The 25564-nt window shown below is 42.5% G+C and overlaps 1 protein-coding gene across 2 annotated transcripts; it reads left to right on the top strand.

Moving 5' to 3' along the window:
- The first annotated feature begins 5714 nt into the window (after positions 1-5714).
- hic2 (hypermethylated in cancer 2) lies at positions 5715-25079 on the top strand. 2 transcript variants are annotated; one of them, XM_058071162.2, is made up of 2 exons: positions 5715-5879; positions 20283-25079. In XM_058071162.2, exon 2 carries the CDS (start codon positions 20343-20345, stop codon positions 22095-22097), a length of 1755 nt encoding a protein of 584 aa, XP_057927145.2. In that variant the 5' UTR covers positions 5715-5879; positions 20283-20342; the 3' UTR covers positions 22098-25079. The 2 variants fall into 2 exon arrangements, with proteins under 2 accessions (XP_057927145.2, XP_057927146.2); XM_058071163.2 differs by having other exon boundaries at positions 5717-5871.
- The last annotated feature ends 485 nt before the right edge of the window (positions 25080-25564 follow it).

The raw sequence follows: 25564 nt of genomic DNA, 5'->3' as shown, positions 1-25564 counted from the left end.
GCAGCAAAACAGCCCAGACCATCACACTACCACCACTCTATTTTACTGTTGGTATGACGTTCTTTTTCTGAAATGCAACATTACTTTTATGACAGATATAATGGACCACACAGTTAAACGTTTGTCTCGTCAGCCCACAGAGCATTTTGCCAAAGGTCTTGTGGACCATCAAGTTATTTTCTGACAAAATTACTGTTCTTTTTGCTCAGCAGTGCTTTTCGTCTTGGAACTCTGCCATGCAGGTCCTTTTTGCCCAGTGTCTTTCTTATGGTGGAGTCATGAACACTGACTTTATCCGACTTAAGTGTGGCCTGCAGTTCTTTGCATGTTGTTGTGGGGTCTTTTGTGACCTCTTGGATAAGTTCTGAGAGAACTTTAGTCGACCAGCCACTTCTGCGAAGTTCCATTGTTTCATGTTTTTGCCATTTGTGAATAATGGCTCTCACTATGGTCCTCTCGAGTCCCAGAGCTTTAGAAATAGCTTCATGACCTTTTCCAGACTGATCCACCTATCCTCCACACGCACTCTAAGCATTGGCTTTCCACAGGGCCGTGTCCTGAGCCCCTTGCTTTACTGTGTCTACACCTAAAACTGCAGTCCGGCCCACAGGAACAATATGGTCATCAAATTTGCGGATGACACCACAGTGGTCGGGCTGATCTCAAACGGAGATGAGACAGCCTACAGAGAGGAGGTTCAGAGACTCACAACCTGGTGCTCTAAAAATAACATGACTCTGAATACCAGGAAGACTAAAGAGATCATGGAGAGAATGTGGAGAGGGTCCATGACTTCAGATTCTTGGCAGTCCAGATCTTCGGTGATTTGACCTGGACGCAAAACACCTCAGCCATCATCAAAAAGGCTTAGCAGCGGTTACGCGTCCTGAGAGTACTCAGGAAAAACAACATGGCCCAGAAACTTCTGCTGGCCTTCTACCGCTCCTCCATCGAGAGCCTGCTGACGTACTGCCTAACCATCTGGCATGGGAGCTGCACTGCTGCAGACAGAGAGTGGCTGCACAGGACAGCCAAACCAGCACAGAGGACCATTGGCTGCCCTCTCCCCTCCCTAGCAGACCTCTACAACTCCGGTGTGTCAGCAGAGCTCTCAGGATCATCAAGGACTCCTCTCACCCTGCCACACAATTGTTTCAGCGACTGCCTTCTGGGAGGCGATACAGATGTACCAGGGCACGGACAAACAGACTAAAAAACTATTTTTTTCCTTGAGCCATCATCTCCCTCAACAAGATGTAACCATGTAACAAAGGCAACCAATCGTCCTCTACAATGTAGACCAGGGGTCTCAAACTCAATTTACCTGGGGACCACTGGAGCTAGGGTCTGGGCAAGGCTGGGCCGCATCAGGTTTCCCCCCCCCCAAAAAAATGCGCATTTATTAAAAACAGAAAAATATAGAAACTTTTTCAGTGCTTTGGTTCAGATTTTCTACAATAAAAGCTCTGATAAAACATTCCACTGTTCTCAAATATCTTAATTTTTATTTTTCTGCACAAAATAAGATGAAAAATAAATAAACAAATCAAGAATAAAGAAAATCAATCAATCAGTAGTAAATAAATATAATAATAATAATAAAACGGCAAATCATAAAAACGTAAGAATTATTGGAGCCCTGTAGACATGACAAAACACGACTATAGTCACATTTATACTCTTTTTATTTACAACATATTGCGCAACTGCAGGGTCTTGAGACACATGCTAACTCGCAAACTAGAGAGCTAGCGACCTAAACGGTAGCCTTCAAGTTATTTCCTTTAAACTTAAATAGCCAAAAACGTACCACTTCCACACGGATAGGGAGGATAACTATTAACAGTTATTTAACCTTTAACATGAACATTAATCAAACGTAATATTTTTTTCTGGGTACATGATACCATACAGCATCCATATCAAACTTGCGCGGGCCGCATTAACATTAAACTTTCATATCAAGGTGGGGGCCTCAAACTAGTGTCCTGCAGGACACATTTGGCCCACGGGCCGCGTGTTTGAGACCCCTGATGTAGACCCTTTCGTTATTTATTATTTATTCTTCTAATTCTTCTATTTATTCTTTAATTATTCTTTTAATTTCTGATTTCTATATTTTGTACTGTCATGCTGTCTTGCCCTGAAAATGGTGCTGCTGCAATTTCATTCAGCTATATGTATTATTATACTGATTCTGATTCTGAGTTGTGTTTTAACCAGGGGGAAATCACTTTTCCCACACAGGGCCACAGGTTTGTATTTTTTTCTCCCTTAATAGTAATAAGTTTTACCTAAAAACTGCAGTTTGTGTTCAGTTGTGTTGTCATTGACAAATATTTACATTTGCTTAATGATCTCATTTAAGTGTGACAAATACCGTATGCAAAAAATAAGAAACCAGAAAGGAGGGGAAACACTTTTCCACACCACTGTATGTAATAGTGACTGAAAACCTTTGCACATTGCCTATAGTGAATGTTATTCACAATAAGGTAATTAAATGAAAACATATTGAGGGTTTCAACTGATTGCAATCCAAAAATATTTATTCCATTTTACATCAACTTAATGTTAACTCTTAATGTTTAACAAAGTGGAACAGGTAAACATGCTTATCTAATATATGACATGTTTACGGTACATTCAACATATAACATGTTAACCATACATGATATGACATGAAACAAACAAGTGCCCTTATCCCCATTAGGGCATGTGCCACTGGGTGTTATTCTCACTTCACTGACAACTAAACAAGCGCCCCCGCCCGCCCCTCCCTTAAAGGTTTGACTGCTTTCCTTCATAAAACGAAGATAGCGCACTCTTCTTTCACACCAACAGGTGCCGAGTCAGATCACACAGGCGCGTCATGAAGACTCTGATTCGCTCTGATGACTAACACCAGCCAGGGTTTGTCCCTCTTGTTGCCTCCCACCAACGCCGGAAACGTGCTCATGCTGCTCTTTAACATCCTGCTGGCTACGGCCATCATCTTCCTCAACCTGTCCGTGCTGGTGGCCATCCTCCTGAACCGAAGCCTGCGCTCTGAGAACCGCTTCATGTACATGCTGAGCACCTGCTTCAGTGACATATGCACCGGTGTGTCCTACTACTACGTGGGGGTGTTTGATATCAAGGACAGATTCGACTCTCCTACCTGGACCCACTACATTGTTCACACCTTCCTGGGCTTGTCATACATGGCAATCCTGGCCGCTCAGGCAGACCGCTACCATGCCGTGGTGTCACCCCTTAAGTACTCGCAGCGTATGAGTCTGAACAGAACCATACTGGTCATCTGCGCCTACTGGCTCTACGCCTTCTTCATCATTGCCCTCCACAATCTGGTCACCAGGGGAATAGCCAGACAAATCACCAACATAGGCACCTTTATAGGCAACATTTTCACCATCGTCATCATGATCGGGCTCAACATCCGCCTGTTCATCATCGCCAGGGTCCAGCTGAGTAGGGATCAGAATTCCAGAGAAAATGACGGGAAGCGAGCTTCGGTCAATCTCATTCTGGTGGTGGCGGCCTTCTATCTGGGCACCTGGACGCCCATTTTTTGTCACGTACTGGCATGTAACTTTTCTACTGTTAAGTGTTTCACCTTTAGGAACGAAGGCACTGACCCCACTCGCATTTTTCCACGGGTCAACGCTGCCCTGACTCCGGTGCTGTACATCCGAGGGTGTGCTCCACTAAAAGCCATGCTGTTCACACGAGTGTGGAGACCCTGCTGCAGAAGTAGGTTTGTTAACAGTATACTGAACAATGTATGGACGGGTACACCTGCACAATTGATTAAGCTGTATTATTGTCGAACTGTAGAACTACTACTTCAACACTCTAAAAAGTAATTCAGAGTATCCGTTGACACCACTTAATTTAATACATAAATGCAATGTAAAAAGTGTGAGTTGTAAGTTGTAAGTTGCTAACTTTATTTTTTAAGTTATGTTCAAATAATAATGTTGGCTATTACATGAACTTAATTTAGCATGTCATATACACTCAAATTTTATTGTTGGTAAGCTTAAAACAAAATTCAAGTTGCCATGACTTAATAAAATTAGCTTGGTAACATAATACCCACACACACACACACACACACACACACATATATATATATATATACATATATATATATATATATATATATATAGTTACTGCTACTTAAAAAGCTGTGTGCATTGTTATTATAATTAAGTAGACAACAAATTAAACTACTTTGAATAAAATGATTAAGTCACTTGACTTAACATATTTTTTTGAGTTACGAACTTAAAAACTTGTCCCTATGAAAACAATTATTCAGTAAGCATTACTTAAAATAAGCTTTGAGTGAAGAGGAAAAGCTAATTTGTGCAATGCAATATTGTTAAGTTGTCATAACTAAGAAAGACTAATGGAAACTGTTGCGTTGATTTTTTTTGTTGAGGCTAAACGTTTATTTTTTGAGTGAATGACTTCATTTACTGTGGCAACACAAGAGGGGCCAATGATTAAGAACAGCTCAAATCAGTGTTATGCAAATTGCCATTAGCAGGTGTACCCAAAGGTATAGTTCCATGTGCATGAATACAATATTTTGATATTATTCAACTGGCTATGATAAAATGACAATAATGTCACTCTCTTTTTTCTTCTGCTTGACCTCATTAGTGTCGCGTGTCTGAAGTCTACACCGTGGAAGATCACAGGACACTTAGCAAAAAATATAAACAACTATTAATGCTCACATTCACACCTATTGACAATTTAAACTCTACTTTGCTCAACATGTGTAGCTTTGAAATGTAAATGGTAAGCACAGCACCTGGAGAAATACAAAATTCCACATGGAAACCTGGGTCTCCTGACTGTGAGGCAAACACAATCACCACAACACCACTGTGCCTATTCTGTCTTAACGTAACATGTTTGCTGCTTTATGTATTTTGCTAAATAAAAAATATTGATTTTTTTTAGATTGCATGGATGTCCTGATATCTTAGTTGAATAAACAAACTGCACTGCGTTAAATAAAGGAAACCATATGAAAGTTCAAGATGCTGTATTGCTGTTATTGCCATTAGGGCCGAATTTACCTTAGAGGTTGTAGTTCCTTCTATGACCACAGGGTGTCTCTAAAGTGCTTTGGCACATGACCATACAGCTCCTGTTAAGCATAGAAGAAAACACGAGTAGGCTTATAACATCTGCAGTATTATTTTACTACCATGAAAACATTGATAAAGAATTATAACCTGAGAGATTGATCTGATTGAGACACCTGGAACTAGTGGTCTTGTATAGGCTCGTTGGGGGACCTCTGCTAAAAAGGAGGAGCCAATAACTAGCAACACTTCCGCACATCTGGTGCCCACTTTCTGAGCCCTCAACCAACAATTCTTGATTTATCCCTCACTGGTCCGGAGACAAATGCTATAGCTCAAAGGTTCCTAGTTAAAGTAGACTTAATAAAACAACAAACTTATTACTCCTTTCGTTGGCCTACCTTTTTATTTCCCAATTAAAAAAAAAGAAAATGAAAGTAGACATCCATTGTACTAAAAATAAAACGGCATTGTAACGTTTGCCCGCATTCTTCTGTCAATTAAAGTATTTGAAAAATAATCTTTTCAGGTATTGCTACCAGTGAGGAGGGGTAAAGGGGGGGGGGGGGGTTCCTTGGTTAAGAAAGTGTCCAAACCCTCCCACAGAGGGCTGTTTCTCTCTCCTGCTGCACTCCGGGGCTGGTTCCCATTCAAATGTGGGTCAGGGGTGAGGAAGCGTAACGTCATAAGCTTGCAACATGGCGTCCCGAAGGCTGTGAGATGAGCAAGAGGATGGTAAAGAACGCTTGAGAACCACCCTACAGATGTAAGAAGGTATTTAAAATGGTCTTATTCCTTTTAAATGTGTGTCGCTTTGCTTGTGTAACGTCTGCTTTTTGAGGGGTGCTTTTATTTCTGCTTGATTCGTTGAGGGGGTTTGCTTTGATGTGTTTTTTTTTCCACCACGGCGTGCCAGTGTAAAAAAGAGGGCTATCTTGGTGCGGATTGTGTCTTCATGCCGCATGTTTTTACAATGTTCACTCTATCGACCGTGCTACTAAAGAAATAATACTTGCTTGCCAACACTGCGGCGTTTATGTTTGTATCATGGGGTTTAGAAACGATGCCCTTCTCCGAGCCAGGTTGAGCAGAAAATCACCAGACTGGCAGAGCATAAACGCTAAAAGAAGATCACATCATTTCTCGCTTTATCACAAAATACCATTACATTGTGTAAATCTCACGTACAATCTACTCATCGAGGCTTGTCATTTCTCCCCATGTGTTCTTTTTAAAAAAAAAAAACAAAGCAGGATAAATTATGTAGATTCAACGCACCTTCCGCAATTATAATACTCACCTAGCTAGTGCTGTCGATACAGTACTTGCTCTGTGATGCGTTTGTTATATTCACGTTAACCCACCTTTTTTATTTTACCGCATAGGAGTAATGATGACGATTTAACTGCACCGATTGGCAATTGTACCAATGCAGCACCGTGTTGAGAGCAATGGATGCAGGCTTGGGCTGCCGCCTCACACCGACCATCTTTGTTTTGCCACCGAAATTGCTCTTAACTCGCCATTCCAGTAGATTCAGATATCATTTACAGGCCAAAGCGACTCATTTGTTTTGAGTCGACTCTCAGGGAGTGAAGGCTGTTGATGTGATTAAGTGTTATGAAAAGTACCAAGGGGACCCAGAGAAATAACAAGGCATATTATTAACTTTCTTTGACTGACTCCTCTCTTTGTGTAAGTTTTGCTTTCAAATAGTTACTATATATATACATTTTCCAGTTTCGGAGTGTTGTGCCCATACAAACAGGTGGATCATACCTGTGTGAGCCAAGCCAAGTTGTGAACTGTTCAGAATAGAGCTCATTTTGTGCTCCTTACTAAATATTGTAGTTTTTTTTTTTTTGGTGGGGTTCCGACCACCCACAACGGTCGCTCCCAAACTAGGTGAGCGACAGGGTGAAAATGTGAAATACATTATCCATGTTTGTATACAAGAGTGTTAATTAGGTGTAGCTTGAAAAGCTGATGGAGGAGGTAAACAACTCACATTGCCGCCACTGTTTGCTTCGACTGCGTTTATGACACCAGATGTTTTGTTTATTTAATCCCTTTATACTTACAAAAATGTCTTATTAAAACTGAGGAGGGAACTAAAAAAAAATTGCAGCTGTGCTGGTTTTATTAATTTTTTTCCCCCAACTTGTCATTTTACGGCCGAACATCTGCATGGTGCAGCTGTCACACATCATACTTGTACTTAAGTGTCGATTTAGGGCATTGCAGCAGTCCAAGACGAGTCAACTGATCAGTGTGACAAGCCTAACTGATCACTATGGAGTACAAAGTGTGGCCCGGAGGTTAATTTGAGGCCTGTGTGTGTGCCTCATGATCAGCTACCCCCTCCTCTCCCAACACACACGGTGCCCTGTGTACATTGCGATCGTGGCTTACAGTGGCGTGTGTAGGCAGCACAATGCATTAAGAAGGTTACTTAGGCTATATGTTCTGCTGACATGCGGTCAAGGACTTAAAGGCTGGGACCTTGTGTCCATGCACGACGTATATATGTGTCCTGCAATGTCTGTTGGAGGACAATTTGATTCCTTCGGTGGCTAAATCACCCCAGAGCAGGATTGTTGTAGAAAAAGAATTTGTCTTTGGAATGCACTGCTGATAACTGGAAGGTTATGCAGTGTTTAAAGACAGGAGGAGGAGGTGGTGGTGGCTGCTCTGCAAAATCATAGAACACACAAACAAGGAAACAAGGTCCTTCCTTACCCAACATGCTCTCTGTCCTTAGCCAAAGTGTTCACTTTTAGGTCATGTGGGCATGCTTTTTTTTTTTTTAATGGGAGCGGGAGGCCGGCCTTATCTGATCAACAAAGTTCAATCTTCCAAGAACAGAGTCAATCATGTCCAGTGACTGATGATTGCTTTACTTCCTCACATGGCGAAAGATACTGCACAATGTTCTGGTGCCAAGCTTGCATTATCTCTGATTGTTCTGTTCTTGTTGAACCTAATCCAGCTAAATTGAAGTATCCCATTGATGTTTTCGTATAGAAAAGTTTAGGTTGAGTATATTAATTGATACTTTTAACACTAATGTTGTTTTCAGAGTGTGACACAGTGAGCCTAGGAACTAAACCTTAGGAACTAAAATGCAATTAATATTCCCTCTTAAGCATAACTGAAGTTAGTGTAACAAGTTTTTGTCTTTTTGTCAAGCTGTTGCACTAAACATGAAGTCTTTGGGTCAACCTCGCATAGTAAACTGCTGTACTGAAAACAACTCAGAAAAACTGCTAGTACATTACCTTAAGTCAAAAGACCTGGGAATACGTATAACATGGACTATAATGTTTTGCAGCCTTGTCGCTATTGTGGGATGGTGTTAAACAAGACATGACTTACTGTGTTTTGCCAACTTTGGTGTAGTACTCCTGTGTACTTTTTCACAATGTGTTTGTACCGTACCTTCAAGCCAAATGTGTCTCGTTCTCAGCACTTGCTTTGTCCATTGTTGTCTTAAACCTACCTCATTTTGAAAATAAAATAAAATAACAGCATCACTCGAATACTGTAAACACCCAGCAGCAACACAATGTTTTGGCATGATTACTATTTTGATGGAAAATCTACTGAACCAAGTTGACGATCTACCGTGAGAGGCGTTTGTTTACTGGTGTTCCCCGAATGGTGTCACTTCCGGAAATGAAGCTGAGCTGCGAGGTGGTTTTTCATGGCTGGCACTGGGGCTATTAGACAATATCAAAAGCCAAACATTTGTGTCAAGTTGTTTTATTTAAATACATAAATAGTTAACATGAGGAATTGTTTTTATTTAATTTTAAAGCTTGATACACATTTTTTTTCTTTAAATACAGGACTTCCTTGTACGTTTGTGCTAGAGTTTGTCGTGCAAAATAATTGTGACTTGAAAACCTTGCTGGACATTGCGAGTCCATTGTTTTCAGCAGATTTTTAAAGCTGTTTTTTTTCCACTGTTGCAATGGGGACCGTACATCAGCAATGTGATAGGTCGCTTTTCCTTTCATAAGGAACACAACAGGAACATGGCAGACATTCCTCATATTGGAGTTTGTGTCAAGTTTTGAGGTGGTGAAAATGATTTTTTTTAATGCTCTGGATTTGAAGTACCTTCATATTACTGAGTTACTTGCCGACATCTTCCACTGTAGCCTGTTTGCTAGCCTCCAGGCTTCTGCTCCGCCCCTCCTCCCTTCTGCTTGCAGCCATGAGGGTGATACAGCACAAATCCAGTATATCAGTAAACTATATGGTTGGTTTTGATATTTTTAAAAAATTGATATATTGCCCAGCCCTAGCTGGCACCATGAAATATAAACTGTGAGTTTACCATGGCTTTCAAAAATCAAACGATGTAAAACATAAATACAAACACATGTAACATATTTAAGCAAAGTTGATTAATCATGTCCGGGACCCTTTAGGACTTACTGCTGTTCTTAGTATTATTTAGGAATAGACACTGCGCTTGATGCAGGAAATTGAAATTGGGTCAAAATGGGCATAAACACTTGTTTCAGTTTTGCTGTCATTTTGACCTTTTTATTTGTATTTACGCACATTATGTTCCTGTAAATTAAATATCTATAATCAGACTTATTGAGTCTGTCCCATCAAGGACAATAAAAACATTTTGTTCCACAAAATGCGCTTTAGTCTTCCTGTCATGTGGCCTCCAGCAGTAGCGCTGCATTTTAATGCCTGTGACTGTTACAAATGTGAAAATAATCACATGCCTTCAGTCATCCTTCAAGCCTTCCTATGTGTACAACCATTTTTAAAAATGTATCTTAATGCACCATTTTAATCTGATTGAATGAATAGGAATTTGGTTTGCAATGTACACAAAGTAGCGAAGGTTTGTGCCAAAACTGATGAAGGTGAATGTGAGAATGTAAAGAACAAATTAGTTGGTGGCCTGTTTAGCTGCATTGTTTGATCAAAGGCTTTGGACGATTGCCACTTTTTACGGCATACGGCCTATGCGGAAATAAATCTCTGTACATTAACAAACTACTGGATGGTTTGATTTGTGTATATGTGGGATGAATAGACTTGTAGACTGTCATGTGATGAAGTGCGCCTTCTCTTTTCTTTCCCGGCTGTTCAACACTGGCACATATGGGGTACGCAGCAGCCATCGACCGCCCCTCCTGTGATGAAATGGAAGGGGCTCTTTTCATTCCGCTGCACCCCGGGAAGGACTTGTTTGTCCGCGGCACGGCTGAATTGCCTGACACATAAAATGAGTCTTAATTGGAAGGCTTTGACCCCGCTTGCTGTGGAGATAGTGTAATTCATGCATTTACCTCTTCAGGCATGTAATACTGTGAGCATTTATATTTGGTAATTAAATTACAGTCCCACTCCTGCAGATCACCACCAGCATGAAAACCGTTTCCCCACAGATCCTGGGAACCAGGTGCTGGTCTGAGTTGAGAGTAAAGTGTAAGCAGCATTTTTACTAAACCTAAGGTTTAGTACCCAGTCTTATGGTATGGTTTCTCATTTTATGTTCCTCTTTTTGTTGAACTGTTGGCAGGATAATGTCTCATTGACAGCCATTAAGCAGTCAAGTCTAATCCTGATCAGATTGTGTTTCCACTATGGGTTGTGAGGCAAGATGACCTACAACTTGCCAGTGAACTGGAGCAGTGCTCAACAAAACTGTGCAGTATACAGTCCCCAAAGCCTGACCCTGTCTGTCGTTTTGAGTTGAGATTTCTCTTAGAGCTCAATGTGATTTACCATTTACACCCGCTGCAACTTTAGGGTGTTTACCCGAGTCACCTGGTGCACACCCCTAGGGAACCGACAAGGACATGTGTGTAAAATATTGTTGTATCAGCCAAAACGTCTTTCTGGAGACACGGGCCAGACTTGGCAACTAATTGGTCATAAGTAAGTAATTGACTCTAATCCCCGACTAATGATTATAAAACTTTGCAGATATCAGTGCTATATGCCAGCAAGCATTCTGAGCACAACTCAGTAAGGGGGCATTTAAAAAAAAATCCTGACTTTAGCAGCTGACTCAGCTATTGCCATTCTGCCGAAGCTGGTGGTTTCCGAGGTTATTGCTGTGAATGTATTTTTAATTTGCACTACCCTGATGGTGGCAGTCTTATTGCAGACTTCATCTATAATTATGCTTCTTGCATTGCTGTGGGATTCTTTGTGATCTACTCGTTAGAAAGTTGTCGTTTTGTGCCTGACGCAGCAGATATTCCGCAGGTGTAGGGGAACCTACTGTAAATGGATGATCGAAACGGGCAAAGCTCAGCTGCTGTGTTTAATCTCCTTATTGTGAGCCTGCCTTTCACTCACGAGAGAGCCAGAGTGAAGTGAGACCTTGATAATTGCAACGCTCGCCTTCAATCTTGACTGGATGAGCCTTGCCCATGAAGCCGGGAGTCGGCCATGTTGAGATGGCTCCGAGGTGGTTACTCAGTGTTTGTATTTCAAACTGGCTTTGTACCATCCCCCTAACCCTTCCCCCCGCTTGTTCTGCCCACCAGCATACTCTCTGGGTGTGTGTGTGTGTGTGTGTGTGTGTGTGCGCTAAGTGCACTGTCTCCATGACTGTGTTTGTGTGTGTGTGCACTGAGGCCTTCTACATGTGTGCAATGATAGGCCGTTTCCCTTTTGTCTTCACATCTGCACATCTGTGTCTGCACAATATAATCACTGACATAGTTTACCAAAGAATGGAAGGATAACCTGAAAATTAAAGTTGATTGTTTTTGTTATTCTAGTCTTTTGTCTTTTCTTTTGGATGTTAACTGATGACCTTTCACAGTAGTAGGGTGTGTTTTGTTATTGCGCCACAGGACTTTGCCTCACCTCTGCCCTCCCGCCGGGCTCCCTATCCCATGTTCGGCAGATTAGTGCCACAGCCCACTGCTTACTCCGTCACCTTCACCGTATGAAGGTTGCTACAGTGCTGTCTTTTAATCCTTAAACCCCTTAGGGGTGAAAAGGGGTTGCTACTCATAGGGATACTAAGTTTTAAACTGAAAATAGATCCATAGTGCCACAGGCAGTGAACAATGACAAAATGTAAGCAAACAAAATTTTGTGTAATAGTTATACTGTGAAGGATTTAGACACGGAGAAGGATTAAATGCATGTTTTTCTAACTCATTTTCAGACATGTTGAATTATGCAAATGTAACCATGTGACGTTTCCTTAATGGAACTTAACTCATTGACTGCCAAAGACTTCTATTGATGTCTCTTGCTTTTTTTGCGGGAGCTACAGATCAAAGTCTTGTACATCTTTGTGTGTGAATTTCAGACTTGTAGGCAATGTACGTATATCTGTCACAATAGGGGGCAACAGTTTTTTCCTCGGCAGCAACAGCTTGAATATAAAGACACTGAGAGAGGAAAATGGTGACGTACATGACGAAATGTTGTAAATCTGTGGATAAATGTAGTCATTTTGTCATTAAAATCTTTTTTTCTCCCCCAGTGTTTATGTTGTTTCATAGAAGTTAACACCTTTTCAGATGTCTGAGGTGGCACTAAAATAAAAAATATGAATGTCAGTCACCGTTCTGCTTGAATTTGCTTCCCCGGAAGAAAAAGCGAATTTTCTCTGTTGTTTCGTAAAAATCGTGTACTTTTGCTGCAACCACCCTATGTTCTACAGTCAATTTTATAAAGACCCGAAAAGGCTATTTCTGATAAAAAAAGAGTGTAAAGTTTCTATACAAAGTATCAATGTTTATGTAGTTCTAAAAGTCAATATTCTGGCCTTGAAAGCTGAGCAAAAATGCCCCAAAACTTTGGTAGTATGGAACTCTCTTCTCTGAAGAGGCCTGGTAGTCAATGAGGTGCCATACCACAGCATACAGTGATACTTTGTCATTTTGTTTTGGTGTTTTAGAGCCTGAATGTTGTAGCTATCGCTAACTACTGGCCTGGCGTGCACAAAACATAATTTTTTGTGATTTTTACGGGATGGAACACTTGAATTCTAAGAAAAGTCTGTTTTTTTTTGTCATGTAACCACAGTTGCATCAAAGGAAGTGAAACCAGATAATCCGGATGTAGTGTAACCAGTTTTAACGAAAAGACGATTTGCGTTAATTTACTCCACTGCAGCTATTTTGTAGCGTGCCTGTCAAGTCTTTGCACCGCCCCCGTCTGCCCGAAGTCAAGGTTGAGGCTAAGCAGCAGGGTGCTCTAGAGTTTTCAGAGCAAGGCTACCCCTCTATCATTAAGTCACAGCCCGTTTTTGAAAAGGTCAAAACTGCAGGCTAGGTAAGCTGATCCTGTGCCTGCAGCTTGAAGGGCAACATCTCCCCTTGTCTCCAGTCAAAGCCCCCCAAGTGCTGCCTTCACTTGGTATGTGGGGCTGTGTTTGGTAAGAGCATGTCTTGTTTCTTAAGGGTCAATAATTCCTTTAGGCCCTCCTACCCTGCTATCTCTGCATCTCGCAGCTTCCCTGCCAGGACACATCGTGCCTTTTTAGCAGACAGCTTAAAAATGCAGGAATTAACCCCATACAAATCTATGTGAGGTTATCAATCTGCGTGCATTTTTTTACACCATTATCTCATGCTTGATCCATCCTGTTTACGTTACATCTGTGATTAGATATATAGGATCACAGATGGAGCCGTAATGATGGTGTAGGTCCGTTGGCAATCCCACCCCCTGTGGTATTAAGCCTGTTGTCGTGGGCATCACCAAAGGAAGAGGAGCTAGGCATACACGTGTCTCACCCTAGCTGCATATAGATCAGCCGTAATCCATTAGCAGCTCCCTGGAATCCAGCCGGCACAGCAGAGCACAGCACTGGAGGAGCCAGGGCGAGCGGGTAGCCATGTGGGTAAGGGGGGGGGAACTAGGGATGAGAAAATGAGGGGGGTGGGGAAGGGCTCTTTTTTTTCCCCCGCCTGGGCTGCCTTCTGTATGCTGGTCCGAGCCTGCTTTTTATGTCTGTTTGGTGGGAAAGCCTCTTGAATCCCCCCACCCATAAAGCCTGCAGAGGTGTGTGTGTGTGCGTGTTAACCAAGGGGCTTCGGTGATATATGACTTCCTGGTTGGCATCACCACAGAGGTCTTTCTTTCTCCCATTATCGCCTGTAGGGTTGACTGCCACACACCCAGGTGCACATTGTAGTTAACTGCAAATCTGGGTTATGTGTTCCAGAATGATTCGTTACGATACATGTTGGGGGAAGAGCGTTAACTTTTGCTAAGGTATGTCTGCTGAAAGATCTGTGAAGGTTGGGGTTGGCTAGATGCAAGGAGGGGGGAGGGGATGGAGACCATGAGTAGAAGTGTCAAAGCAGAGTAGGCAAGTCCAGGCCTGGACCTGCCATATAATGATAAATCCAGCTGATTTGTATCAGCCAGCCTGAGTTCTCCAATAGAGGCCATGTTAACTGAAGCAGCCAGATACCCCCAGTTAACAATCTATGCTTGTTAGCATCGAGGCTGTTATGTGTTTTTTGTTGTTTGCACAGGATTGGAGTAGATTGAGGTACGAGCAGAAGGCTTATAATTGGCCTGTCTTGATTTATTTACTTCTAATGCTGATCATTGTGATCGAAAAAAAATTGATGGACTTTCAAGAGGAGGTTTTTGAAAATGGAAGACGTGGCATTTCCTCTACCATTAAGTTAGAGCAGTGCCCCTTGGCTTTGGATCATGTATAACTGTCGAGGACCGGGCAAGTTTTGCCACTAAAACCAACAATGGCCGACCACAAGACTGTTGCATTACACTGCTACTGTGTCAGAGCACAGTAATATTTATCATGTGTGCATGTATTTTGGGTGCAGCGGTATGGTATCGTCATGGTTTGGTACATGCCATGGTAAAGTAGGGGAGCAAAATGCAAAGCATTAAACTGAATGAAAATGTAATTACAATCTACTAGCACGTTCTCAAAATAAATAAAAATATAAATATTCGGGGTGCTCCGATCCGATATTGTTATCGTCAATAAAACCAATATTGGACCGGGTTATATCGGACTGGACTGCATCTAAAATGTCCGATATTTGCACTGTGATACAAGCAGTCAATTCCAGACTCCGCTCCAGTATGTGTTAGCACTAGTAGTAAGGAAATCTGTGACAGTGTTTTTTGGTAAAGTCCCAAAAAGACGCATGCCCTTATTGTGCATGCAAAACCTGCCATGCATGTGTTTTCCACGGTGGCACAGAGCCAGGAAAGTTTAACATGACAAACCTCAGTATGCACTGTAAGTGAAGCTGTTCTGGTTTTGTGGGTGTAAATTGCAGTAGACTTTGGCTTACCTTTTTGTATTTGCTTTGCCGAGTTCAGAAAACTGCTCTACCTGCTGACCCACAATCGGTAAATCTCTTGGTTGGCTCTGGCTTCACACGGCTCATATTCACATGTGCGGTATATAGTGATTGAGTTAAGCGTTACAGTATAATCACTTGTAATGCAGTGCTCTGAGGAGCATTAATGACGTGCCTCCCAGGGCTTTAGAAAACATGTTTAAGGGGCAGAACCAAAGCTGATTTTCCACTGCTTGGCACATGTCCACTCAGTCGTTTACATGCAGTAAACTTGTTTTTTCCCATTTTTCACAGTATGTGACTCTTTATGTATTCAATTGTTGGCCAAGCGCTATGGGGCGATTGTTGTTTCTTTCGCTCTGTGGAGAGAGGAAGAGAGTGCTACATGCCAATAGCTGTTTGGAGAAACTGTTGTTCCAATGGATAAAATAGCTTTCCATTGCTCTTGCGTGCGACTGGCAATGTTCTGCCAAATTTTTGATGTGTTTACTTGCCGAGCATTTCTTGGACCTCTGCGAGTGCCATCGGACATGCATACCAGTGTCACAACTGTCCAAAACCTCAGAACGTGAGGTAGTCCAACTTTCATTTTGTTGTATTTTCTATACGTGTGGGTTCAAACGGCAAGGTGCATTTCACAATGTAGCTTTCTTTTTTCCTCAAACCTCAGACAAACTAAGCCATGGAACTACTGTATGTAATATAATTACTGATCTCAATCTTGTAGAAAACACCAAATTTATGATGTAATTTTCAATTTCTTTTGTTTGCCATTTATTTTGTCACTTGCGTATGCATCATTTTTACGTTTGATTTTTGACTTTCTGCTTTGCAGCAGCCTGTTCTGCCACTATTTCAACTTGGAAATGTACTTGAAAGTGATGCCATATTTGTTGTGTGTTTACTTATGTCGACCAATCTTGGGAATGTGCCACCGCCCGTTCATTTCGCAGATAGCAGCATTTTATCTCTGAACGTCACTGTTAACTATATGCTAACCTGCAGAACAATGAGACACACCATGCCGTTAATTATATTGATTGGCTGCGGAAGTAAACGCGTACGAACTGAATGTTATTATTGGCTGGACAGTGTTCATCATTATTTTCTGTTACTGCTTGTTGTCACCTGTCACCGAGTTGCATTTCAAAATAGCACAAAATTAAATTGATTGTGTAAGTGAATAAAATTACGGTAAATGAAGTTAATGCAATAATTCTTACATTTCTTGATGTAATACATCATTGGACAGTTTCACCCAGTATTTTTAAAACTTTTCATTGCTACAAAAAGATGTAATTGCAGATGCAATTGCAATTGTTTTATTAGTATGTACACTGCTATTGACGTTGTTGTGTACTTCGTATATTGCTATTGTTTCCCCCCACTTTTGCCATATTGAGATGATATCGTTATTGTGAGCAATGTATTGCGAATTTTATCGCGATTCTATGATTCACAGCACTAAAAACGTTTCTATTAAACTAATGTGGTCTTAACTCGGCATGTGCAGTTTGACCATAACAGCAAATTTGTTACCAAGTAAACATAGCCATCATCACATACACCCAGGAGAAGCAAATCAGCAATGACTTCTGAACCAATACATCATAGGAAGTGGCCAATAGAATTATCGGGTGATAAATCTTATTTCTTTTAAGCACAGTATCAAAAGCAAACATTGTTCATGTTGGTGTAGATTAGTTTTGCGCTCTTACTCTTGGTATCTTGTTGCAGAGGTCTCACTCATCACTCAGCACTGTGTGAGCACCACTGAGCGGGGCTCCTGGCCGCCTACCTTTGTGCATGAAGGAGGATAGAGGAGGGGCGGAGCAGAAGCCCTGCTCAGTCTTCAATAAACATGAAGGAAGCGACAACAACTGCAGTGGAGGAAGCAATGTGAAATTTCGTTAACACATTTAAAATGTTTATAACTCAAACAACATACGCAGTTTCACATACATATGTGCATTCATTCATACATAAAAACATAGTGCCATCTCAAGGCCTACATCTCCCTGGGACTGTGGTCCACAAATATAAATGTATCATATATAGCCTGGCATACTACATCCTGTACACACATATGCTACACATACAGTCACACAACATGACTGATTTTTTTTGGTGTCATGTTTGGGCAAAATGTCTTTTTTTTCAGACTCCTGTATTCTTTTTTTTTTTCTTGTTACTTCATGCTTTTTTGTTTTTATTTTTTCCACGTTTATTTTATATTTTGTTTCTGCAATGTGCTGTTCACATGACCATAAAAAATACGGTCCACAAATGGCCCACGGGCAGCTTTTTGGACATCCCTGTTTTACATATTTCACAGGGATAGGGGACTGAGGGGACTGATAACAAATGAGTGTGTCCATGCTGTTTTTGGTTTTTGTAGCACTATCAGGCAGAGTGGCTGCAGGCTTCCACAGCTGTGTACTCACACCGGGCTTGTGGAGGCGCGCCCCAGCCGCAAGCCTCTCGTGACTGCTTGTTAATGAGTAAATGCATGACAAAAGAAACACTTCCTCACTTATGTGTGCCGTGCGGGAATTTGGAGCAAAGTTACAGTGCATACAAACTACAAAAATGTAAGTGTTTTTTGCACATGGGTGAGACATCATATTTCCAGTATCCATATTAGGGATCGACCGATATGTTTTTTTTCGGGCCGATACCGATTTTTTTTCCATCACCTTTTAGCCGATGGCCGATTTTGCTTGGGACGATATTTGTGGCCGATACTGCTTTTGCTCCCTCAATTTACATATATTACAGGTCTGAAGTTTAAACAAATATTTGTGTGCACGCTAAAGACCTCTTATGAGCAGAGACGGCTGCTCCAATTCGTTGTGTGCATGTGCGTGTGTGCTCGGAGAGTGCGCACGCACATAACACGACATGCATTTAACCTCAGCCCGGCTTTCGCTGAATGAAACCCCTACAAACACCATGGGACTGAATTGCCAACGTTGACATTAAAGCGGTGTTTGCTGTACATATTTCAGGTTTTCAGACCCACAAACTAAACTATATTTTCAAGCACGTATAACGCATACACATGGCGTTCATGTTTCCTATTTCAAAGCAGGTGGCAATATTTCAACTAAGTTTAGCTGTTGGAGGCTAATTAAAAGTTGAGCACTTACCCTTGTTGTGATTCACAACTTGCAGTGGGGAGGGGTACCGCGACTGCATGTGTTGCAGGGTCCTTCAGCAGCACAAAGCTGCCTGGCGGATGCCTGTCTGTAAATCATGCGGCGTAAAAATACATCGGTAAACCCACGCGCGTATCTGTTGTAAGAACGCAAATATATATTGGATACGATATATCGGCCGACCCTTAATCCATATGATAACATGGCTAGCAAGCTCTAGAGAGACTTGTAGATGTGTATATACAGATGCACAAAAATGTTACTCTATTTTATGGACTTATTCCAGGACCAAAATGTGAATGAAATGGTTGAAAAATGTGCTTGTATGAGTGCTCCCTTTTTATATTTTCCACTCTCGGTCAAATTTCAAGGCACATATGTGAGTGAAATCCTCACACTGTACAGCCTGGTGCGTTCCTTACTAAAGAATAAGTGCAAAGGGGTGTGCTATATCAATATTCATCCTAAATATACCAGGATTTGAGTTTTGGTCCATATGGTCCAGCCCTAGATAAAATGGCATTACTGATTGCAGCAAGCAGAACACGATACACACGAAAATGGTGACACTTTAAAAAAATACATATCCATAAACATGGGTAATTCTTAATACGTAACACCAAATAGATCTGTGGTGGTCAAAAGTAATTCCTTCCATGTATGAGAACACTGTCCAAGTTCCAATTAAAACATTGCATGGTGCTTACATCGACTATGCTGCAGTTTTTTCACATCAGTAATGCCATAATGTCTTTTGCAACATCTTTCTATTCATTGAAATTTGTGTGCAGTCCCACAATAAAGCACTTCGGTTTAAAGTGAATGAGATTCTTCTGCCCTAATTCTATAAATGAGGGCCTCTCCGGTCTCTGGAGGATCGGGTGGTGCAGTCCTTGCGTTTGAGCCACACCCTCCACCCCCACTGTTCTCCTGTGTAGTTTTACCTGCTCAAGTGTCACCTAATCCCTGCCCCCCGGCTCTGCCGTGCCACCGACCCCCACCCCCAGACAATGGTGCAGAGCTGACATTACCATGACCTAATGGAGAGTAGGGCGAGGCCAGTTTCCAAGGAGGGCATCCCACTGAAACCAGAGTTAACTCCTCTGAGAAAGGAGGCACTTTTTTTTCAGAAAAGTTGTTACTTTACCCTTTCTTCTTCTCCACCCTTTTGGCCTTTGTGACAGACCAGTGACAAAATGTCATCAGAACTTGATCCCCGCATGGTTGAAACGTGTTTTTAAAAAGGAAGATGAGTGGGTGCAGAAGGGTTCCCGTTTCTTTGCTGCAATGTGATTATGTGGCACATGTTGGGCAATTTCCCTTTGTTTTCACATGCTATCACCTCTTGATTACCGTTTGTTTGTTGCTGGAGTAGGCAATGACTTTGTCAGCTCTATCTTTGCTCCTGTTAAATTTATTTGTGCAGCTCAGATTTAGTTTGATTCACATTGCAAAATGTCCTATTTTACAATGTGTACACGTGATGTACACATGAACCTTGGTGAGAAAAGTCAGTACAATGCAGCAGGTGAGAGCAGTGAGTAATAATTTTCTTCCGGATCAATAAACAACCCGACCTAAGTGTCTATGGATTTTGGTGCAAATTAATGAATGGGTGGTGGTCTGCTCTCCCCCGAGTATCGTTCTAATAGTATTGTTTCTTTTTACTGATAAGGGCCCGAATCGCAACACTCATCACCTTTTGTTCTCTTTGTTTCCAGCTTCAGGTGGCATTCGTGTAGGAAGAGCGAGACGGAAGGAAGGACTGACGGAAGGTGGAAATGGAACTGCCAAATCATGCCAAACAACTGCTGCTGCAACTCAACCAGCAGAGAGCCAAGGGCTTCCTGTGTGATGTTATCATCGTGGTGGAGAATGCACTCTTCCGTGCCCACAAGAACATCCTGGCGGCGAGCAGCATCTACTTTAAATCTTTGGTCCTCCACGATAACCTCATTAACCTGGACACGGAGATGGTTAACCCCTCTGTGTTCAGGCAAGTTCTGGACTTCATCTATACTGGTAAGCTGCTGTCCTCGTCGGACCAGAGTAGCGAGCAGAATTTCAGTGCCCTCTTAACCGCAGCCAGCTACCTCCAGCTCCACGACCTCGCTGCCCTGTGCAGAAAGAAGCTCAAGCGCAGCGGTGGGAAACCCCTGCCAGGTAAACCCTCCACTCCAGGTCCTCTTAGCCGCTTACGCCTCAATAACCAGCGCCTTTCCTCCTCCACACCGGCTGGGCCCAACAACCACTATCTTCCCACCCCTTCAGACGCTGACCAGCCACAGCCAGATGAAGGCCTTCGGGACAAGCTCTCAGATGATGAGATGTTTATTGGCAGCTCTGGGAGGAACGGCAACGGAGGGAATGGCAGCAGTAACGGTAACCTCAGCAGCGGAGGAAGTGCAGGCGAGCCCGATCTTGGGTTAGACCTGACCAAAAAGAGCCCCCCCTCTGCGGGCACAGTCACGGACGCCCTCAGCCCCCACAGCAACTCCCAAGAATCCCCTCAGTCTGCCTCGGTATCCACAACCAACAGTGCCTCGCTGGACGACTCCTCAACCACCCTCCCGGGTGTGGACGTTTGCAGCTCTGACCCCACTGAGGTCAACTGTAAAACCGAGGACATCCAGCACGACGGACCTCCTCCACAGAAGAAATCCCGGCAGGGTGGGCGCAAGAATGAATGGCCCAAGAAAGAGGCATCAGGATTGAGGTCTGATGATCATGACAGGCCCCTGGTTAATGGAGTGATTGTGGCACCCAAAGATGGCCGCTCTTCTGGCGGGGCTGTTGGGGGCAGTGGTAGCAGCCTCAACTCCGACCAGACCCTCCAGTGTAAAGACGAGGAAGACGGAGGGGAGAACGGCCAGGACCACAGCGAAGACAGCGGTCAAAGTGATGGAGAGAGCGCAGTGGGTGGAGGAGGGGGCACAGGCGGGGGCCACCGTAACGCCAACTACGTGTACCGCCAGGAAGGTTTTGAACCAGCGTTTGGAGACAACCTCTATGTGTGCATTCCCTGTGGAAAAGGCTTTCCCAGCTCAGAGCAGCTCAATGCTCACGTGGAGACCCACACCGAGGATGAGTTGTACATCAAAGAGGAAGGGGGGACCTACGTGAAGGAGGAAGATGAGGAGGAGGCAGAGGATCTTTCCACACCTGTAGGCCCCTCCAACTTCGGCTCCGAAACGCGCCCCTTCAAGTGCACCGTCTGCAATAAGAGCTACAAGGACCCGGCGACGCTGCGCCAGCATGAAAAGAGCCACTGGCTTACCCGGCCCTTCCCCTGCAACATCTGCGGCAAGATGTTTACCCAGCGGGGCACCATGACGCGCCACATGCGCAGCCACCTGGGCCTCAAGCCCTTCGCATGTGAGGAGTGCGGCATGCGTTTCACTCGCCAGTACCGCCTGACGGAGCACATGCGCGTCCACTCCGGGGAAAAGCCGTACGAATGCCAGCTCTGCGGCGGGAAGTTCACTCAACAACGCAACCTCATCAGTCACCTGAGAATGCACACCTCGCCCTCCTAGAAACAAGCCAAAGAACTCTGGGAATAGAAAAACAAACTGCTCTACCTTCTTTCTTTTTTTTTTCCAACAAAGAAATGCACATGTACACGTTGAACATACTTCTACAAATGACCTTTGGTTTACGACGCCCTGGCTAAGTGAATGTTGTAGCCACACTGGGCAACGATGGTAATGTAGGTTCATCATCAGTTGAAAGTGACATGCGCTCACCTCTCAGGAGTTCTAGAGGGACCGTTTACTCCTCTTTCTCTATCTTAACTGTCTCTCAGCCCCAGGTCGCAAAGCCGTGCCGACATAGCTTTGTGGCTTGTGGTCTTTTTAAGGCCGATAAATGTGAATGTGGGTACCAATGTAATGTCTGACCCTAATGTCCGCCTCATGCCCCTCAGCAGGCTTCATCTCTTCTACCTTTTTTTTTTTTTAAAGCTTTTTTTTCCTGGTCGTTCTCCAAACTTCAGAAATCCCCTCTGCTCTCCAGCGCTATTCTGACCAAAAAGATGGAAAGTAACCCAATGAAATCACTACTGGCAATAATTCAGCAAAAACAAAGAGTCTTTTTTTACTCTTAACAGCTTTATATTCTTTTATGTTAAGCGATGGCGGATGTAAGACGAGGGGTGACTGGGTTTGTGACCACCTCCATGCTTTAACTGAGAGAAGGTTCCACGTGGGGTCATGTTGGGTCAGGTGTTGGTTGCTTAAAAAGGTCTCTTCATGGTTGTAATCCAGAAAGGACGTTCACTCTCTTCCCACTTGCCTGATGGTGCATCTGGGAAGCAATAATCCTGGTTTGCAAAGAGGAACCTCTTGAGGTACTTGTTTTACGTAAAGAACTTATAATGTTTCAGTGAATGTTTTAACTGGAAGGTCTTGGGATTTTTCTTGTGGTGGGGGAGGGATTTAGGGTTGGGGTGGGCTCATAAGAAGGTGTTTTAGACTGAACAATACGTTCAGTGGGTACGTTTTATTTTGTGTCTGTATAGCTTTCCTCCCCTTATGGAAAAAAAAAGAAGTCTATTTATATGGGCTTGTGACCTCGCTACCTCTGATTACTCTTACAAACTCTATATGTTTAGTTCCTATGTAATTAATTGTAAAAAGTGTGTAGATTATCTTCACTTGATGCTTTAACCTGCCCATCTCTCAACACAGGTTTTTAATACTCAGATTTTATTCATTTCTATTCGTTTTAGCAGTCGTGTTTACTCCAAATACAAGATAGCTTTTCAGGCACCCCCACCTCACGGGGGTGTCTCCTCAAAATGTACTGTAGCGTCTTTCCGAAGGCAGGTAATGGTTAGTTGGTTAGGTGTATAGTGTTCCAAAGATCCTGTGAATGTGGAGAACAGAGCTAACTAACAAACATTGCTAGACAAGTTCAAAACCAAAGCTTTTTTTTTTTAAAAAGATGTACTTAAAGAGATATAGCATACTAAATTATTTCGCTTTTTAATTTTGTTTTAATTTTGCTGTATAATACAAAATTAAGAATTATATTGTAAGTCCATACAAAGAAATCCACTCTTTTGGAGTTTTGGCCAATGACTCCGAGACTGAGGAAGCTTCTTGTGGTTTGCAAGGAAAGCTTGTGCTGATTGGTGGGCCGGTGAACTTTACCACCTAAAGAAAAGAAACCGCTGGTCATTTTTTTTTACTTTTTTTTTTTTTTGCGTTGTTTATATCCAAAATCCTTATCACTTTATATTCCCTAACTTTAAAAAAACAGGACATGATGTGTTCTGTTCAGACCAAAAAAAAAATGGAAAAAGAAAAAAATATAGGACTTATAATCAGAATTTTAATGTGAAGTTCAAGTTGCTTGTTAGTTCCTTTTTGAGCCAGACTTGTGAAAACTTGTAACAAGAAGGGAGAAGCAGGGATGCACTGGACAGCTACTCCTGCAAAAAATCCTGTTTTTGTTTTTTATTTTTGGGTGTTTGTCTCCAATGTTCTCCACTGCATCACTTAATGGTTTTAAGTTATTCTAACTGGCAGATGCTTTACCTGATTAATGTGCTTGAAACTGGGCCATCCTGTCATTGTCACTACAGCCTGTCCAGTGTATCCATTCCTAACCGTTACACTGGCCCTTCACTACAAGTTTTTGGTATAGGCATTCCTCTTTTTTTTTTTAATATATAACTGTCCTTTAATATTTTTTTTGTCTGACTCCTTTGTTATCCTCATGGTCTGTGAATTGTTTAAGATGTAGGGATGCAGCCACAGTTACAAACATCATGACCGTTTGTAAGGTACTTGCATCTCCTGGATGAGTTACTACTTGGTTGGCTGTTAAGCAGTTACTAGTTAGTAACCTGCATGGTGCATATACATGTCCCCCCCCTTACCAAACTACAAACACTCATCCATCCTCTTGAGTACATTGCCTTCGTGTACCTGTCAACGTGCAGTTCAGTGTCTATCATGCAAAGGATGTGTGTGTTTAGTTTTTTTTGTTGTTGTTTTTTTTTAACCTGATATCCAGCCATTGCTGCAATTGCTGCATTTGAATGCTTGCTTTGTCGGACATAAACGAAGAAAAACTCCAAACTGTGACCATACTACTACTAATACTATTACTACTTCTACTAGAACTACTACTATACAAAATACTTCAGGGATTGTCCTGCATCTGTGAATGCAGGCCATCAGCTACATTTGTATGACATAGTATTGTATCAATTTCTCTGTATTTTAATCACGGGGGGGGCAGAAACACTAGTTTCATATGTAAAACAAAAAAGGAAAGGGATGGGGGGCGTTTTTTTTTCTTTTTTCCCAACTAACACAAAGAGCCTTGACAAAAGGTGAGGCAGCTCGAAACAATTTTAGTTAATGACACGGTATGTTCATGCATAGTTGTACAAAAAAAAGTAAGAAGAAATAGAAAAAGCTCATACCCAAAATCCACAAACTATTTTTTAAACCAAAGCACATTTGAATGACTATGGAACCATGTGTGGCTCTAGAAAAAAAAAGAAACATATGTATTTATCTCATTGTTTACAAACTTTGACAGTTTTTACAGACCTCACTCAAGGCCCGGCCAGTCAGAGACTTTTAGTTGTTTTTTTTTTGTTTGTTTGTTTTTTGCTGTTTTTCCACAGAGGTTTGCTGCCAAAACAAAAAGCATGTGGTGGACTGCTGCATATTCAGTTAGAGGGATGGGTGTGTTCGCTTTTAGGTGCACTAAAACCCCACCCTCTGCCAGCTGGCTTTTGGGCTGACCCCATGCCCCCAATCACTCCCTCCCTTCGTGCCCTCTGGCCTGTCTGGGGGGGGTGGGCAGTGCATCCTTGATGTGTTCATCAAAAGGCATTGTTAGTCAGGGTCTTCTCGCACCGCGTTGTGTATCTGTTTGCCCTCTTGCACTTGACGGCTGCCTCTCGGCTCTCCAGTGGTAGGATGGGTTTACGGCGACGTTGAATTCAAGTGGAGAATGTTGCTTTGATTTGTCCGCTGCATGT

The sequence above is a fragment of the Doryrhamphus excisus genome, linkage group LG3 (assembly GCF_037039965.1).
Source record: "Doryrhamphus excisus strain RoL-2023G ecotype Guam linkage group LG3, RoL_Dexc_Guam_v1.1, whole genome shotgun sequence".
In the NCBI taxonomy this organism is placed as follows: domain Eukaryota; kingdom Metazoa; phylum Chordata; class Actinopteri; order Syngnathiformes; family Syngnathidae; genus Doryrhamphus; species Doryrhamphus excisus.
The sequence above is the reverse complement of the archived record's forward strand: the minus strand, read 5'-3'. Positions and strand labels throughout refer to the sequence as shown.